General features: G+C 33.2%; 1 protein-coding gene across 6 annotated transcripts in view; it reads right to left on the reverse strand.

Moving 5' to 3' along the window:
* CB4H12orf50 (chromosome B4 C12orf50 homolog) overlaps positions 1 to 13895 on the reverse strand; it is a 42107-nt gene that overhangs the window by 9783 nt on the left and 18429 nt on the right. For all 6 annotated transcript variants that reach the window (XM_045465242.1, XM_045465240.1, XM_045465243.1 and 3 more), the window contains 4 exons: positions 3513 to 3671; positions 2986 to 3063; positions 2794 to 2904; positions 530 to 640 (listed from right to left, as the gene is read on the reverse strand). In XM_045465242.1, the coding sequence (XP_045321198.1) occupies positions 530 to 640; positions 2794 to 2904; positions 2986 to 3063; positions 3513 to 3671 (459 nt within the window). The remainder of the gene's footprint in view (positions 1 to 529; positions 641 to 2793; positions 2905 to 2985; positions 3064 to 3512; positions 3672 to 13895) is intronic.

Consider the following 13895-nt stretch of genomic DNA (forward strand, 5'->3'; position numbering starts at 1 on the left):
GAGTTTACCTGAGCTATTTGGTAGCAATCACCAATTACTGAATAATTTTTAAACCTTGTGGACAACAAAAACACTTATTTTTTTCTTCACAATCTGTATCATGTCGAGTCTTTCCCGACTTGAAGAAAATCTACCATTAATGTCTTGAACTTAAATGCAAGACTATGTTTATCACAGCTTGACTTTACCTTGTTTAAACTTGGCTCATCGATCCAGCATATTAACTTCTAGACATCTGTCAATTTTATAAACATGTCTCATTCATCTAGCCATTCAATTGTTTAAACATAAAATCGTTTATTCTACAAATATTCACAGAGTGCACCTCATGTGTCAGACATTCTACTAATAAGGATTCATATATAGCAATTAATTATATACATTTCCAGGCCTCAAGTGTCTTACCCAAAGCCAACAATAGAAATGTCAAAAAGATTTTGAAAAAACAAAATTAGTTATGAGAGAGGAAATTTGACTCATTTATTATATGGTGATATATTCAGAATCAACCAGTTATAAATTAACTCACCTCCATTTTCAAAAGCAGCAATGTCAGTCCTTGGTTTCCTATCCAATGATGCTTTTATCTCACCTTGCCTTTCAAATAGGCTAAATTTTGTTGGAACTGTAAGACCATCCCCTAAAAAATTAAGTAAAAATAAGAAAAAAAAAAGAAAAAAATAGAAAATCACCCCAGGAGCCATTAGGTACTTACATAAAATTCATGATGATAGTAAAAAGCCTAAAAGTTAGTGCAATTATTGTTTGCATAGTGATATGATGAACATAAATTTATAAATATATGAATTTTAAGCATATTTTATAATTATCGAGAAAATAGCAAGCAAGTTTGTTTTCCTATATGTATTATTTATTAAATGGCAATTTAAAAATTTAAACAATCTAACATTACTATGTATGTATAATATATTTAACTTATTTGCTATGTTCTTCATATAATGAATTTTATAATATTTCTTTTGATTATACCTATTCATCATGAACAAATTGAGTAAAAAGCATTAGAGTCTACCACTGACAAATGGTAATTATACTGTGATAATTAAATAATTCTTAGAATTTTTCTTATACATCTCTAGATAATTTTTTACTAAAATAAGCTATTAAAAGCAGAATAAAGAGGGGCGCCTGGGTGGCGCGGTCGGTTAAGCGTCCGACTTCAGCCAGGTCACGATCTCGCGGTCCGTGAGTTCGAGCCCCGCGTCAGGCTCTGGGCTGATGGCCCAGAGCCTGGAGCCTGTTTCCGATTCTGTGCCTCCCTCTCTCTCTGCCCCTCCCCCGTTCATGCTCTGTCTCGTCCCAAAAATAAATAAACGTTGAAAAAAAATTAAAAAAAAAAAAAAGCAGAATAAAGAGAGACATGATAATCTAATGCACCATGTGATTCTGGATTGGATTCTAAACCAGAAAAAAAAAAAAGTTCATTTTACCATAAAGGACATGGATGGAGCAGCAGGTGAAATTTGTTTAAAATTCTGTAAATAATATCAGATCAGTGGTAATTTCCTGATTTTGATGGTTATACTAAAGTTATGTAAGAGTTATGCAGGAGCATCATATCTGCAACCTACTCTTACACTAACAGTTTAGAAAAAATAACAATGTATATATTTAGAGAAAGGAAGAGTGAAAAATCAAATGTGTAAAACGCTAATATTTGGGAAAATCTGGTGAAGGTTATTCATGAATTAACTGAAATTATTTAAATATAAAAGGCTTTTAAAACCATAATTTAAGGCGAAAGTACATGTAATTATCTTTAATCCCCAAATGGTAATCTACCGTTTTTATATTCATTGCTGACTTGTATTATTGGTTTTGCTTTCTTGTCCAGGTAATGCGGGCAATGTGCCCTTCTCTAGATGTGGTGCTCGCCTATCAGTTAAGTCTTTCCTATCATTTTAACATCTAACATCTAATGGTATGTTGCTGCCACCTACTGCCATATGTTTAAATAGTTTACCACATATGTACTTGACTGGCAGGCATTTTACTCTTTATCCTCTACTTTATCCTACCCTTGTCTTGATCCTGGGAGATTTTCCCAATTATCATTTTTTACTTTTAGTGAGAGGAGAGGATTCAAATCTCCGACTTCAGCAAAACTTGCCTTTCATCTCATCCTCATGGCAGGAAAACCATATAAACTCGTAACACCCATGGATTTTCTCTGAGTTTCTGGTTTTACATCCAGAAAATAATGTTCTTCTTATCTTGCCTTTAACGGCAAATTGTTTACCAACACTGAAATCAGATTCACCAAAGCATAAGCTCCATGAAGGGTCCAGCCTTGGAATAATCCAGCTGCATTGCCTCTGAAATTGCCTGGTACACATAAGGCACTCATTCAATGCACAAATGTATCCTTGTTCTGCCACTAACGTCATCCTGTGATCTCCCTTTTGTCCTTCTAGGGCTAGGTTGTCCTTTCTATTCACAGAGGAAAATAGCGCCTACTTCACAGGGAGAGTGATTTGCAAAGAAAAAAAAGATGGTAAAAGCAAGTTATTTATAGAATTACTGCATCGAGGGTGTAACGCCCCCATGTGTTTATGTAGTCTTTTCATTCTGCACCTCCTCTGGGAAAGCATAATTAATAGCAGCTTTTCATATTAAATTTAGGTCATCTGATAAAAGCATTTCCTTCTCTCTCTCAATTCTGATGTATTATTTATCATTAGCTCTAGTGTACATCTTACTAAATAATTCACAGCCTATCACACCAAGTATCTCTTATACATCACCTTGAAATGCTGCCTTTTCATGCCTTACCTTCTTGCAATTCACTGCCATTTTCCAAAGGCTTTTCTAACTCTTTGTCTGCTGTAGAGGCTATGCTTTTTGATGATGAAATATCTGGAGTATGAAATCTGTAGTATTCACCTAATCTCCCATGAGAAAGCTAGTGGTTAGTATATTTGTCACATCAAACATTAGAAAATCCACAAATGTTTGATTTCTTACCAGATTTATAACACATCTCTTTTATTGCTCTTTTTTCTTCAATTTCTTCAGGAGTCTTTGTCCATAAACTAGATGCATCTATAGGATATATGTACATCTTTTTTAATTAAATTGCCTCAAAGCCAAATGGTATGAAAATATACAAATCAGAATTAAGAATCCCAAATATTGTTCTCACAGGTGGGGTTTTTTGAAATTTTTAAAATCAGTAATTTGCATACTAGTAAATGTCTCAAATTGCCATATTTCGCATATTAGAAAAATCAGTGTAAGCAGCTGTCCCTATTTAAATGAGGTCTATCTCCCAGCCATCATACAACAAAAACTCTCCAATCCAAATGATCATATATAGACATAGAACAAATTAGAACATAATGAATTTAATATACTTAATAAAATTGAAGCTATTTTCTTACCAAATTCTGCCCTATTTATTACATTATAAACCTCTAACAGTTAAAAAATAAATTAAAAAACATGATAGGGTTTTGAATGTTCATTGTAAATCTGAGAAAAGCCTTACTAACCATTATGTTCATCTCCTTCCTCCTCTTCTTCCTCAAAGTTAGTTTTTAAAACTAAAGGATGATGAATGGGTCGTGATATATTCTCCTGAGGTTTCAGAGGTTCCTGACTCTGGGTCAGGGGTGGAATTCCTTCCTGAGTTTCTTTCTGTGGTGTGATATCTACAGAGAAAATACAAAGTTTCTGTCCTTTTAAGATCTATATTATATACATGTCTAATGATCAACAGTTACCTCCTGATTTATTATGCATTTTGTTAAGAGGTATCTCATCTTATTTCTGGAAAGGTTATCAAACTAAAAAAGATCAACATTTTGCCTGTAAAGTGCAGAAAATATGCCAATTCATAGATTTTAGATAGGAATTATAACCATGACTTGGTATATCACACTTTTGGTATAAATGCATAGTAATCATAAGTATCACTGTATTCTTACACTATATATGTGAATAAGAATAACTTAACTAATTACAACAAATTAATGAAAGCAGATTCAAATATGGCATAGCTTATAATGGCAGAGTATATACAGCAAAACAGGAATAATCCAATTGTTCTAGTTTTCGGTGGCTGCATGATTACTTGGAAGTGAGAAAGAGTGAAACTTTCACATTCCTCTATTGGCTACACATTGGTCAGACTGTCCAAAGTTCTAGGTCATATTTAAATGTCTTATAACCTTCAAAACTAACAAGCAATTACTAGAAAAAGCTAGTGAACATATGAATCTTCTTTCATCATCAGTTCAACCCCCTTTGTTTTCTAAATGAGTGGTTATCAAATTTGGCTAATTACCAGAATCAACTAAAGAAATTATTCAAAACATCTTTTAAGTCTCTGCTTTCTGAACTTCTGATTTAGCAGGTCTATATTAAAGCCTGGAAATCTAATTTTATTTTTTAAAAGTCTCAGGTAATTATGAAATCAGCCAAATTTGGAAACCACTGCCCCAAATGAATGATCATCTAACTAGGGTTCTAGATTATAGAAAGTCTTTAGGTGGGTATGCCATATCCCAATTATTTGAAAGCAAGGAATACAATTCCAGATCCTCAATTTCCATATTTATCTTTCCCCTAAAGTTGGTTTGCCTAAGAACAGGCTTAAGTTCACAATATCCTTTCCTCCACTGTACAAGATAAAGGCCTACCCTTCACTCATGCCAGAATTTACTATAGCACATGCTCAAAAGAGAAATCCTCCATTAGTGATAAACCAAACTACCATAAACCCATAGGGCTTTCTCCATTACCTTAATTTATATACATTTCTACTAGGAGAAAATCATGATGTGGTAGGCAAAATAATACCCCCCCCCTCCAAGATGTCCATGTCCTAATCCCTAGACCTTGTGTATGTATTAAGTTATATGAGAAAGCGGTATTGAGGCTACAGGTAGAATTAAGACATAATCAGGTGACTTTAAAATTGGCAGATTTTTTGCCCTGAATTATCCAGGTGGGCTCAAAGTAATCAAAAGGATCTTTACAAATGGAAGAGAGATGCAGAGAAAGAGAGCCAGGAAAAGAGATGTAACAATGGAAACTATGTCAAGTGATGCAGTGTCAGAAGGACTTGACTTTCATCGAAGATGGAAGAAGGAGGACATGAACCATGGAATACAGGAGGCCTATAGAAACTGGAAAAGGCAAGGAAAGAGGTTCTCTCCCAGAGTCTTTAGAAGAAATGCTTCCCTGGAGACAGCTTAATTTTAATCAGAAAGTCTTCATGGAATTTCTAGAGTATAGATCTACAAGATATCAAATGGGTCGTTAAAGCCACTTGGTTGATGGTAATTTGTTACAGCAGTAACAGAAAATGAATACACAAAGTATTAGAAAAAGTGCTAATGTCCGTTTTGGAACATTCTAAATTCAAATGCATGGTAGAGTATGGCAGCAGTTAAGAATTTTTGTTGAAAAAATTCTGCCTCTCCCATTTCTGGACTAATGTTATATAATATATAACTCTTGAGGGGAAAGTCTCTTGACATCAATGGAAGGAAAGCACTGGTAAAAACTCTGAAGGAAAAACATGGCTTTAAATAAAGCTTTTTAGCTACTCTCAATATATATTCCCAAGACTTGTCATTAGCTGCAAAGAAAAGCTTCACTGAACATTCTAAACAGTAAATTTTAGAGCCACATTTTTAGAAGTTTCATTGAGATGTAATTCATATACCATACAAGTCACCAATAGAAATATACAGTTCAATAGTTTTTAGTATATTTACAGAGTTGTGCAACCATTGCCCTAATTTTAGGACATCACTCCAAAGAAGAAACCTATTCCCATTAGCAGTTACTCTTCATGTCTTTCAAACACCCATACCTCTACACAAGCACTGACATGCCTTGTTTCTATGAATTTGCCTATTCTACATATTTCATGTAAGTGGAATCATACAATATGTGGTCTTTTGTACATGACATCTTCCACTTACCATAGTGTTTTCAAGGTTTAGTCATGCTGTCACCTGTAATAATACTGTATTCCTTTTTTATACAAATAATATTCCACTGTAGACATATACCACAATTTATCCATTCATCTGAAGGTGGATATGTGGGTTATTTCCACTGCTTTGGCTGTTATAATGTAGGTATGAACATTTGTGTACAAGTTTTCATGTGGACATATGTTTTCACATCTCTTGGATATATACCTAGAAGTGGAATCACTGGGAAACATGCTGACTCTGTTTAATATTTTGAGGAGCTGCCAGAATGTTTTCCAAAACAATTGTACCATTTTACATGCCTTCCTGCAATGTATGAAGACTCCAAATTCTTCACATCCTTGTTAACACTTACTATATGTTTTTGATTAAACCATCTTGATTGGTATGAAGTGGTAGCTCACTGTGGTTTCAATTTACATTTATCTAATGGTTGATGATACATGATGAACATCTTTCATGAGTTTATTGGCCATTTGTAAATCTCTGAGAAATGTCTTCAGATTCCTTGTCCATATTTTTCATAAGATTATGTTTATATTATTGGGTTACAAGAGTTCTTTATATATTCTGGATACAAGCCCCTTGTCAGATATAGGATTTGCAGATATTTCTCCCATGCTGTGGGTTGTCTGATCATTTTCTTCATGGTATTCTTTGAAACACAAAAGTTTCTAATTTTGATAAAATCTAATCCATTTCTCATTTGGTTTCTTGCCCTTCTGGTGTCTCTCAGAAGGCTTTGCATAACCTAAGGTTCCTTATGAGAGTTTTATAACATTAGCTCTTTAGGTTTTTTATCTATTTTGAGTTAATTTTTTTGTGTAAGGTGTGAGGAAGAAGTACAAAATAACTTTATGTGGCTATCCAGTTGCCCTAACACCCTTTGTTGAAAATACTCTTTCTCCCCATTGAATGATCTATGTATCCTTGTCAAAAACCAATTGACCTTAGGTTGATTGATATAAAGGTTTATTTCTGGTCTCTCAGTTCTATCTCATTGATCTATAGCTATATACCTATTTTTATGCCAGTATCAGGTGGTTTTGATTACTATAGCTTTGTAATAATGTCTAGATTTTGAAATTATTAACACTGAGCTCTATAGCTTTGTTCTTCATTTTCAAGATTGTTTTTGCTATCTTGGTCCTTTGAATTTCCATATACATTTTAGAATCAGCTTGTCAATTCTTCAAAGTCATTTGGGATTTTGACAAGGGTGACATTGAAACTATAGATCAATTTGAGAATTACTATGATAACAATATAGCCAATGTATGAACATGAGCTATTCTTTCTATTGAGTGTAATATTTGTACTTCTTGTGCTAAATTAATTCCTAAATATTTTATTCTTTTTGATGCTATTATGTGTAACTGCTTTTTTCCTTTAATTTTTTCCTTTAATTTTCCTTTAATTTTTGTTTAATTGTGTGTTCCTTGCTAATAAATAGAAATCTAACCAATTATCATATATTAGTCTTTTACCCTGTAACCTTGGTGGATTTATTAGTTCTAATAGTTTTTTAATGATTTCTAGAATTTTTAAAATAAAAGATAATACCATATGTATAGAGATAATTTCATTTCTTTTTTCCCAAGCTAATTGCCTTTTATTTGTTACCATTGCCCAATTCCTCTGGCTTGAATACAAGTGACAAGGATGAACATCCTTGGCTTAAATGTAAATGCCAAGAATGAACGTGATTGTTCTTGATCTTAGGGGAAATGCTTTCAGTCTTTCACCATTAAGTATGATGTTAGTTGGAGATATTTCATATATCCTTTAGCAGGTTGAGTAAGTACCCTTCTATTCCTAGTTTGGCTAGTGTTTTATTTCTTTATTTTTTAGTCACAAAAGAGTTTTGGGTTTTGTTAAATGCACTTTCTTCATTATGATCATGTTTTTTCCTCTTTATTCTATCAACGTGGTGTATTACAGTAATTGATTTTTAAAAGTTAAACCAACCTTGAACTTCTGGGATGAATCTCATTTGGTCATGGAATATAATCCTTTTTTAAATGTTGGTGGATTTCATTTTCTATAATTTTTGTAAATATTTTTGTCTCTCTATTCACCAGGAATATTGGTCTGTAATTTACCTGTGATGTCTTAGTCTGGTTTTAAAATAAGAGTAAATACCAGCCTCATAAAATGAGTTGGAAAATAGTCCCCCATCTTCTATATTTTTGGAAGAGTGTGAAGAGTTGGTTATTAATTTTTCTTCAAATTTTTGGTATAATTCAATAGTAAAGCCATATGAACCTGAGTTTTTATTTGTAGGAAGATTTTTAAGTGCTTATTCTATCTCCTTATTATATGTCTGTTCAGATTTTCAATTTTTATTTTCTGGAGTCAGTTTTGGTAGTTTGTATCTTCCTAGAAAGTTGTCCATTTCATTAGTTGTAAAATAATATTTGTTCATAGTATTCCCTTCTAATCTTTATTATTTGTGTAAGATTGGTAGTATGTCCCCTCTTTCATTTCAGTCTTTAGTCATTTCAGTCTTACTTCTTTTTTTCTTGGTTAGTCTAGCTAGAGTTTCAATTTCCTTGATCTTATACTGCTTTCATTGATGTTCTCTGTCAGTTTTTTACTCTCTATTTCATTATTTCTGCTTTACTCTGTATTATTTTCTTCCTTCTGTTTGCTTTAGGTTTACTTTGCTCCTTTTTCCAGAGTCTTAAAATGTAAAATCAAGTTATTAATTTGAGATCATATTTTCATTTTTTTACTAAAATTTTTATATTTATTTTTGAGAAAGAAAGAGTGCACACACAAGTAGGGGAGTGGCAGAGAGAGAATAGAATGTGAAGCAGGCTCAGGCTCTGCATTATCAGCGCAGGGCCTCGCGCAGGACTCAAACTCACTAACCATGAGATCATGACCTGAACCAAACAATGTTGGACACTCAACCAACTGAGCCACCCAGGCACCCCTGAGATCATATTGTTAAATGTAGGCATTACAACTGTAACATTTCTTCTAAGTACTGCTTTAGGTGCATCTCGTGAGTTTTAGTATGCTGTTTCTTCATTTTCATTCATTTCAAAGCATTGGCTAACTTTCCTTGTAATTCTCTTATAATTTTCCATGTAATTTCTTGGTTGTTTGCAGGTGTGTTGTTTAATTTCTACATATTTGTGAATTTACCATTATTTTTTTCTCCTATTAATTTCTAATTCCATTGTTTGGAGAACAGACATTGTATGATTTCTACAATTTCAAATTTATTGAGCTTTGTTTTATGGCCTAATATATACTTTATCCTGGAGATTGTTCCATTTGCACTTGAGAAATATATGTATTCTGCTATTGTTGCAAAGAATGTTCTACAGATATATTCAGTTGTGTTGTTTTATAGTCGTTCAAGACTTCTATTTCCTTGTTGTTTATAATTGTTTGCATAGTACATCTTTTTCATCCTCTCACTTTCAACTTGAGTTTTTGAAACTAAAATGTGTCTCCTGTAGATAACATATAGTTGAATATTTATTTTTAATCTGACAGTGTCTGTTTTTCTGTATTTTTACCCAATCATATTCAATGCTATTAATGATATATTGGATATTTATCTGTCATTTTACTTCCTGTTTGCTTTTTTATTCCTCTCTTCCTCCACTGCTTTCTTTGGCAGTGAGTGAGTATTTTTTAGTGCAATATTTTGGTTATTTTTATGAGTTTTCCCTATTTTTAAAGGTATCTTCTTGGGAGTTGCTCTAGAGCTTACCATATACTTCCTAACTTACCATAATCACCTGTGTATAAATCACAGATTTATATTATTTAATTTCAGCTAAAACTAATAAGGTTATTCCTATATAGCTCTATTCCTTTTTCCCCCTTCCGAATTTGTGCTATTGTTGTTATATTACATCTATATGTGTTACAAACCCAAAAATACATTGTTATAATTATTTACTTTGCTTAAATTTGTATCTTTTAAAAGATTTTTTATTTATTATTTATTTTGGAGGAAGACAGAGAGTGCAATCAGGAGAGGGACAGAGGGAGAGGGAGAATCCCAGGCTAACAGCACAGAGCCTGATGTCGGGCTTGAACTCATGAAACTGGTGAGATCATGACCTGAGCCAAAATCAAGAATCAGATGCTCAACTGACTGAGCTACCCAGGGACCCCTAAATTGGTATCTTTTAAAGGAGCTTCAAGGAAAGGGAAGAGAAAATATATATCTATAGGGTTTGTCATATTAACTTTTTTATTTCTCATTTCTTTTTTATATAATTTTTTTAATGTTTATTTTTTTGAGGGAGAGTGTGTGCAAGCAGGGGAGGGTCAGAGAGAGGGGGAGAAATACAGAATCCCAAACAGGCTCCATGCTGTCAGCACGCAGCCTGATGCAGGGCTCAAACTCATGAATCATGAGCTTAAGAGTTGAACATTTAACCAATTCAGCCACCCAGGTGCCCCTTATTTATAATTTCTGATTCTCTTCATTTATTTCTATGTATTTGAGTTACCACCTGGTATCATTTCCATACTATTAAATAGATTTTCTCCCACCTGCCTCCGTTATGCTCTTATTGACAAATATATTACATTTCTAAATGTTATGGGCTCAAAAATACAATTATATACATATGCATATATACTTTTTCTTCTTTTAGTACTTTGTGTCCTTCTACTGCCTTATGGACTACAGTGTGTCTGAATCTTACTGAGGTTATTTTATATGTGACAAATTATGTTTACTTTGTTGTTTTCAAAAATTTTGTTTTTGTTTTTGACATTTAACATTTTAACTGCAGTGTGTCTGGATGCAGATATCCTTGGGCTTATTCTATTTAGAATTTGTTGAGCTTCTTGAATATGTAGATTAATATTTCTCATTAAATTTGAGGAGTTTTCAACCATTATTTCTGTTTTCTCTCTCTTTTTCAGACTGTATAATCTCTTTAAGTTTCCTGATTGTTCTGTCAGCTAAAATATGTTGAGCCCTTCTAATATTTTTTTTTCACTTCAATTGTTATACTATGCAACTCTAGAATTTCAATTTCATTTCTATTCATAGTTTGCATCTATTTATTGATATTCTCTATTGAGACATTATCATTATACCTACCTTAATATCTTTAAGCACAATATCTATTTTCTGTAGAATTTTGAAAATATTATAACTGCTTAAATTATATCTACTAACTCTAACATCTTAGCCCTCTCAAGGCATTTTGTTGCCTACATTTTTTTCCTATGTGTGAGTTACACTTTCCTGCATCTTTCCATGTCTTATACATTTTTTTATAGTTTTCTTAAAACTGGACAGTTTGGGCAATATATTGTAGCAACTCTGGATCTTGATTTCTCAACCCTAGCCCAAGGGTTTGTTGTTGTTTGATTTTTAATATTTTAGTGATTTGGTCAAACTATTTTAGCAAAACCTATTTTCTCCCACTCTATATAGCCCCTGATGTCACTCCTCAGAGGATGCAGCCTTGACATATCCACAGTGATCCAGAATGACAATGGTTTTATCAGGACTCTCTTTGTCTCTTTCCTTGGTTTCTCTGTTAAGCTATCTACCTCTGTTGGTATCTCTGACAGCTGTCAGACTCCATTCCTTGCTGGTTGATTGCTCTATTACTTTCACTAGTGCACTCAGGCATAATCTGCTTCACCATTCGATTCACTTAAGTTCTGATCCCTTTGCAGAGGTAGTCTTTTAGTCCAGTCTTTCAAGTTTGTTCCAATCCCAGGGGAGCTCTTCTTAACTCTTTCCTTGGTTGTCTTTGGTCAAATCTGGTTTACAGTTTAGCTTGTTGCTCTCATAGAGCTACCAGTCTCTTCATCATTTCTTACCCCCAAACTCGCCATTGTTTTCCAGAGTGTCATAATTATAAACTTTCCCATGCTCTGTTCTGTTCCAGATAAATTCAGATCTCTTTTGGAGAGCCTCAGAGCTCTCTGCTCTTACAGCCTACCTCTCCTGCCTAAGAAAAACCGTAGTGCCACTATTGGGAACAGGGACAGGCACTCACTTCTCTTGGAATGACACTCCTGCTTTATAAGCAGGCACTAGGTAGGGGGATAGCCTCTGATATTTTTGGTTTGTTCCTTCTTGCAATTGGGTAATTTGGGGCTTCTTATTCTAAGCCTGCTACCTCTGTAATAGAACTGCCCCATGAGTGGGGCTGGATAGGAGAAGACCCAGAACTCTCAGCCTGAAAAATAGAGCTCTTTGAACATGAAGCTGTGAATGAGGGAGTATGAGAAATGGTAGCAGCCTGCTCCTCCTAGGAAGATACCATAGTCCTCAGCAGGGAGCTGGAGGCAGAGTACCCCCTGTGTTCTTGGTTGAACCACCTGGTGTAGAACTTTTGCCACAGTGAACTGAGGAATGGAAAGGGGAGTGGGTGGTGATTTGAATACCAGACTTGCTGTTCTTACTGATATTTAACAGATTTCTTGAATAAATAAACTTGCTATATGTCCTTAGGACAATTTCCAGACACTTTACTTTTTGTTTAATATAATTTTCATCAACTATTGTTGCCTTACTAGGGAGTAGATCCATGGAACCCTTTACAATGCATTTTTGAAAGTTACCTTAGAATCACAATTTTTTTTTTAATTCAGGTGTAATTATTTACAGGGTTGCCAAATTACTCATGATATCTTAGATAAAACTAATGGGTAAAAAATATTTTGAAATGACTTTCTTCTAACTGAGTGTTGTTCCATGAGGTAGTTAGGACCCATTTAATCAAATAATATTATGAATTGTTCTTATTAAAATCAGTCCTCACTTTACTTCAGCTTATAAAATATTAACTATCTCCTAACTCTCTTGGTAGAATTAGAATAACATGCTAGTGCTGGATATTGGCTTTTAGCTATATGCCTTTTTATTTCATAAACAGATGACAATAATTTTGATCATTATCTCATTAATAGATAATTTTCCAATAAAAGTCTATTTTTATGTGCAATAATAATTTATCAAAGTGTGCAATGTAATTATGCTGTTTACAAATTATGTATTAATAATAATTGTAATAATAACAACCCTAAAGAAATTTATTTTAAAAATGTGTTAATGATTATGAGGATCCATAGTGTAGAGACTTGCTGTCATAGAAAATAAAACAAAAATTTAGATTTCAATTTATATATACATTTTTATTATACTTAAATTTCATAGGTGCTCAATAAAACTCAAGCACAAAAATATTAGATTTGGATAAAAATGTGAAGGAAGAAAATGAAAATAATAGTTTTAGGAGAAGAAAAGATTTTTTTTTTAATTTCTGAAGAAATTTTTGAAGTATTTATCACGTTTTGAAAACTGTCAAATATAACACATATCCAGAACAGTGCACAAATCATAAAATGTGTAATGTAATAAACATCACAAAGCCAATGCTTAAGTCAAGAAATAACAGCCCCCTCTGTGTCCTCTCCAGTTCATATCACTTTCCTTCATTACCCACACTAGGTATGTTCATCGTGATTTATAATAATCACTTTGTGATTTTTCTTATAGTTTCACTACTAAGTACGTATTTCTAAAAATAAAGTTTAATTTTATAAATGTTCCATTTTATCAATGGAATTCAAGAGTATGCACTCTTTTTTCTGTCTTCCCACCACTCAACATTATAACTGTGAGATGTATCCTTGCTTGAATATTTCTTTTATTAATTTTCATTACTGTACGGTATCCATTGAATGAATGTACTACAATCTCTTTATATATCCCACTATTATTGAACATTTATGTTATATCTAGCCTTCAGGCATTACAAAAAAATACTGCCGTGAACATTCTTTTACCTATATCTGGATGCACATGGGAATTAATATTTTTAGGATATATGCTCCGAAAGTGGAGTTACTTGGACTAAGTTATGTATAACATTTCCTCGAGACCATTCTAGACTGTTTCCAAAGTGCTTGTTTCAGTTTATA

The sequence above is a fragment of the Leopardus geoffroyi genome, chromosome B4 (genome assembly GCF_018350155.1).
Source record: "Leopardus geoffroyi isolate Oge1 chromosome B4, O.geoffroyi_Oge1_pat1.0, whole genome shotgun sequence".
NCBI lineage: Eukaryota > Metazoa > Chordata > Mammalia > Carnivora > Felidae > Leopardus > Leopardus geoffroyi.